Raw genomic sequence first — 6,000 nt, 5'->3', positions numbered from 1 at the left:
TTTTGAATATACTTTGAATCCTTTTATAATACACGAATGTTTGGATACCATTTAAACTATAAAATTATTTTTCAATACCCAAAGATGAATGGTTTTACTTTATATAATAATTAGGCACTTTGTAGAGCAAAGTGATTATGAGTCTTAACAGATGACAGATCCTTCAAAATAGCAAACTCAACAGCTGGCAGCCCTCATCCATCAAATACTGTGAATGTGAGCAAGTAACAGGGAACAAACCAGGACATGAACATTCTGGAAAAAGAAAACAACTTTTACTTTTTATTATTAAGAAAGCACACACAGCAATTTATTGGGGGCCAAAGAGAAAAATGCAAAATCGGTACACAAAGAAATTCATTTCAGAATTGGTGTCATTTCCCTCATTATTTCTCTCTGCATGAGCTTTAAACTTTTTGCATTTCGTATACCTATATCCATACTAGTGATGGATATAAATATATGGAAAGGCATTTCACACTCATCAGAAGTTCTTCCTCCAAAAACTGTGTAGTGTGCCTCCCCCCCTTTTTTTGTTTTCCTGAAAAGTTCCTAAAGGAGCTTTCTTGTGTCACGCCACAGTCTCTTTTCTCTGAGTCCGTCTCTGATGACATGTAAGGATACTTGTGAAAGATTTCCCCTTAGTTCTTGACTTTTTCTTTAATTTTTTCTGATTCTTGAGTGAAATTCCCAGTTCTTCCATGATGGCATTGAAGGAGAGACACTAAAGAGTATGAAACAATAGAGCGTCAGCGAATAGAGCCTGCTTCCATCTTGAGTTGACTTGCCCCTTGCCCACATTTTTATTGACACAGAAGCAACTCTGTCACAACTGGCTATTTCCCATCACCACCTCCTCCACCCATTGGCCCACCCACCTGCCTTTTCTACATAAGGAAACAAAACATAGGCAGTAAATCATCTGAGCAAACTTTACAATTTCATTTACAAATACAACAATATAAAACTACCCAGTTAGAGAAAACTCAAGGCTCTTACAACTTACCTTTGCCGAGACACCAAAATAGAGTTAAGTTAAGGCATTTTCCCCCATTGAGATGATCCAAACATTGATAGATTTATCAAGGCATACGGACACTTCAGTAATGCTATAGAAAATGAACAAACCTTCTCTACACCAACGCTTTGTTTTTTTCTCCCATGAAACCTTACTTTGTTCCTAAAATAAAATCTAAGTCTTGATGACTTTCCTTTCTGATAAAAAAAAAGAAAAAAACAATTTTAAATTGTATATTTTCTCTGAAAAAAAAAACACACACACACAGAGATTCTGGTAGCAGCAATGATGCAGCTGTGGTAGTGAAGTACATGGCAAAAATGATGACACGATACCAAAGAAAGTGGAATTATGATCATAAAATGTTATGCGCATGCAGATAACAGATATGTAAATATGTCTCCATTACAATTATACTTTGTCTACATTCACATGCATAGTACATAAATGGTTCAATGAAATGTAATTGACTGTCATTTCTTCTAGCCAAGGTAAGATCTTTGAGTGATAGATTTGTTTACTGGGATTTCTATGGCCATCTTTTTGATGAGGTTGATTTCAAAACATTCTCTACCGAAAAGAATATTGAGAATGACAATGACTGTGTGATTTCACTTAGGGAAGATAGTCACTTGTAGAAACAGAGAATAGAAATGGTGGTGGGCAAGAACATGGAGGGGACAAGAGGAAGGGGAAGGCAATTTTCTGGGTACAAAGTTTCAGTTATGCAAAATGAATAAGTTCTAACATCTACTTTAGAATATCACACGAATTATTAACAATACTTTATTAAGCACTTAAAAATGATCAAGTAGTGGGGTGCTGGTGGCTCATGCCTACTGTAATCCTAGCTACTCAGGAGGCTGAGATCAGAAAATCATAGTTTAAAACCAGCCAGGGCAGGAAAATCTATGAGACTCTTATCTCCAATAACCAACACAAATCCAGAAGTGGAAGTATGGCTCAAATGATAGAGCACCAACTTTGAGCAAAACAGCCAAACAAGAGCCACGGCCTTGAGTTCAAGCCCCAGTACTGGCCTTGGGTAGAGTTGAAGTTCTGAATTTTTGCTACAACATTAAGAGAATCCCTTAGAAAGCTAGAGCCTTTGGAAAAGATCTAAGTACTGTATTACAGCTTTCCATGGATATATAGCCTAAACATGATCAGAAGCAGAGGTCAGAACACCACAATGTTATTTCTCTAGGTTCTAAGTGCCTTGTAGGAAGAGATTTGTTCTAAATGTCTAATGTGATCCTTGAACATCATGAGCAACATTTGTTTTGAAAAGTTTATGCTCCATTTTGTTCCAAAAGGGCTTGAGATAAGTTATTCAAGTAGTACTTTTCAATTTGTTTCTGCTTGGTTTATAAGTCAGATGTATCAATGTAGGTTTTAGACATATAACTCCTGAAGATCTAGTTCTTTGCAGAAGACTAGTCCTTTTTGTGTTTATAGGATTTGATATTTTCATTTCCAGTGCTACAACAAATGAAAAGCCAGCTCAAGCTTGTTAATATCATCCCAAATGGTAACTTGTTGATTCACTGAACCAGCAAGATGTTACGCCTAAGAAAGTAATAATTCCAAAGTGTTTTCCATGACTTGTACTTAAAAAATGGTAGACTAAAATAAATCACAAATGACACGTAGAGATTTTTAGCATTGTGCCACATAAAGTTTATGTGTTGCTACTAAGATCAAATAAATATCTTATTATGTCATCATGATAGATGGTGTTGTGCTAAAATTTCCCAAACTTTTCTGGGAAATTTATTTCCAGTGAAAGTATTTTTGGTATAAGACCTTTCTGATTTTTTAAAGGAGATTATCAAAATGAAGGGAGAGAATGAAAGAAGGAATTTACAAACATGATTATATATCAGCTTTACATTTTCCTTCTGAGCAAAGAATGGTTATACCCATTACATAGATGGAGAGAATACTATTGGAGATACCAGTATCTTCCCAAGTAGCCAAACCTACCTTGAACTTTTTTCTGAAATGGCCAAACCCAATTGCTGTCACTGGAAATCACCTGTGTCTGGTTTCTTAATTTAAAAGATATCACTATGGATAGCTTCTGTAACTTTCCCCTACAAAACATATGTTAAACAGGTCCAGTGTTTTTGTTTTATTTCAACTCTACGGTGTGAATTTAGATGTTTCATTTTATTTTGCATTTAAAAAGTTGAAGTGAGCCTACCAGTATGGATTGCATTGTATATGAAACACAGAAAAGAAATTATTGCTCGAAACCTCTGTTTTCCCTTTCCTATTTTGGATAGATATCCTCACAATGCATTCCAATTAATATTTTCTATAAAAAGAAACCCCCCAGTTCTAGACTGCTTTAAAACACAACTATCCTTTAAAAATTATTTCTAAGTATATGGTTTTTTTTTCCTTTCATGTGAGAATGAATGAAAATAAAGTTTTATAGATGATTTCCTAGACTTGGTCACAAACAATGATTTCTTTTTTGAATCTTACTTTGTCTCCAACTGTCAAAAGAAAATGGCAAGATATGGGAGCTGACCTTTCGCTTCCCAGTTTTTGCTGTAGTCACAAGGAAAGATGACCTTTAAGGTCTCTGCCAGCCTCTGCTCAAGTAAACTATATGCTGTCAGATCCCCAGGAAATGAAGCAGTGAAGGTCATCTCTCAGCCCAGAGTGGCATCTCACAGAGTAGCACGGGCAGGGCTCCTATTCATTAATTTCCATGACTTTTATAGTGTCCAGATTGAAAGGGATGTATAGTATATTAAAATTGAATTTCTGAATCAGACCCCAAATTACAGCAACTTTCTAGAGCTTCTATATCTGGACTTGGGTTTTTCTGAACGTCTTCATACTTATAACACCATACAAACATTATTTTTATACATGATGGTTTCAGTCCTTAGACTCTAGATTCAGAAGGTAGCAAACACAGATTCAACTAGGTGCTTTTCTCCAAAAGCAGCATCATTGGGGAAAGAATATGCCTACAGCATTCTATTGTGTTTTGCAGATTGAAAATACCCCTGGTATCCTAGCCCCTAGGTCTTCCTGTTTATTTCTGGTAGGTGGTGTTTCAGACTTTTAATGGGTGGCTATGTGGATTTTTATTACAGTTTTGAATTGGTTTCTGGCACCAGACCATTGGAGTTTAAAGCAGCTATACTACTTAGTATCTGGGATATATCAGATAAGGTGTTTATTTTTTCTCTGACTCAGTGTTCTATACAATGGGACAGTGAAAGAATCTTTTTTTTTTTCATTGAGCTATTATGAGAATTTATTGATTCAGTGAACTGATGTATGTAAAACACAAATTTTAATGCTCGACATATTGTTAGTATTCTTTCTTTAGAATAAAATCTCATCACTACCATGAAAATGTTGTAATTCGATGTCACTTGACCTTTTCTTTTTTGTTCTGGAAGAAGAAAGACACATTGGCAAACTTTGATGGTTCTTTGAGTCCATCCTATGCCCTTCTGTGTGGCAATTCCTTTGGGTTGGCTAGAAGAGCATTTTAGTTTGAATAGATCCAAACACACATTTAAAACATGAGTTTTTAGTGCCTATTATTATTATTGTTATTACTTTTACCATTCATCATGTTTCATTGTTTCTCTAAGAACTGGAATTGTGAGAACTCTGTCATGTCCCATAAAGAATAGATACTCAGGCATGGTAGAGAAGGAAGCTAACCATAGCATCTTGTCACCTAAAAATAACATCTGAATGTGTGTGCACCCACTTATAACAAGTCCCTATGAGGACAAGCCTGATAGCAAAGTCTACTTGAATTTATAATCATAAAATATGTTACTGACATTTACACTACTCCTGACATTAGTAAAAGATAAAGGGTGTGTATGTGTATAGGAGGGGTATAATTATGTTTGTGGATGTATGTGTGTATATATATATATGTTTGTATGTGTGTCACTCTTTTGTTAGAAGAAAGAAAATAAAATTAGTCTAACTATAGCTGAAATACTTTTGAAAGGAGAGTGCTTTGCTTGGTCTTGCAGAATGGCGATCCTCTTCTTTTATTTCATCTCTGTGTCCTTCCGGAGTCCACATTTCCTCACTTCTGTCAATTTCCTTTGTCATTCTCTTTCCTGTCTTCCTCATTGTAATTGCTCACTTCATGTTGCTTCCTTGGGATTAACCCCAAATATTTGATTTCTTGCTGGTAGTGTGAGCCTGAATTTAAATTATATCATCTCTCCTTCTACCTTTATCCTGTTGCACATTTTGTCCTGGAAGGAATTGGGATGCATTAATAAAATTCTTTCTGTTCTGTTTACATAGTACGCTTCTTCAGAAAAAATGGGCTAGGGTAAGAGGTAATTTTTTTTTTCAAGTGATAGGAAAAGCTCTGTATTAGAATCTGATTTGAATTTGTACAAACAACTGGGTTATCTAAAATTGGCTTCATACTGGTGGCCAGCCTGATATCAGGTTGTGAATGTCAGATGGTCTTTCCATTGTAAATCTGGAATTTATGCATTCAGCTCTTTACTTCATTGGGACATTTAAAGACAGCATTTTGGCAATCACCTTTGATGTGTTCACTATCAATGTTATTTTGTCTTCCAATGAACTATTTTTTAGAAGCTCTAGCCTAGCTAATAGCATAATGTATGTATTACATTTTGCATACTGTTCTACTTTAAAATCATTAGATATCTTATTCCAGGACACTTGAATTGCTCTGTGACATTGTTGGATACATTTTTATATTAAATATGAAGGAGGAACAGTGGTGAAACTGTTTTATAAATTAAAATGTCCACTTTTATGTATAGAGCTACTAAGTATGCTTTAGAAGTCTTTTTTGTAAAGCACATTTAGGAAATACAAAAGATGATGAAAATGATTTCTGAGGAAATAATGGAGTTGCTGTTGTTATTATTATTATTATTATTTTCTAAGTTTTTTTTACTTTGGTCCAATTATTGCTGTAGTTCCATGGGGTCAATGTC

General features: G+C 35.0%; 1 protein-coding gene across 2 annotated transcripts in view; it reads right to left on the bottom strand.

Moving 5' to 3' along the window:
• Nucleotides 1-259: 259 nt before the first annotated feature.
• The window catches only part of Grik1 (glutamate receptor, ionotropic, kainate 1), a 335,021-nt gene continuing 329,280 nt past the window's right edge, over nucleotides 260-6,000 (bottom strand). Inside the window, exons 16-17 of one of the 2 annotated variants that reach the window (XM_013027465.1) lie at nucleotides 1,129-1,215; nucleotides 260-724 (exon numbers count right to left, since the gene is read on the bottom strand). In XM_013027465.1, the coding sequence (XP_012882919.1) occupies nucleotides 572-724; nucleotides 1,129-1,215 (240 nt within the window). In that variant the 3' untranslated portion in view covers nucleotides 260-571. The remainder of the gene's footprint in view (nucleotides 725-1,128; nucleotides 1,216-6,000) is intronic. The other variant, XM_013027467.1, reaches the window with a different exon arrangement.

This window comes from Dipodomys ordii, unplaced genomic scaffold (assembly GCF_000151885.1).
Source record: "Dipodomys ordii isolate 6190 unplaced genomic scaffold, Dord_2.0 Scaffold104, whole genome shotgun sequence".
Lineage (NCBI taxonomy): Eukaryota > Metazoa > Chordata > Mammalia > Rodentia > Heteromyidae > Dipodomys > Dipodomys ordii.
This window is presented reverse-complemented; position numbering and strand designations above follow the sequence as displayed.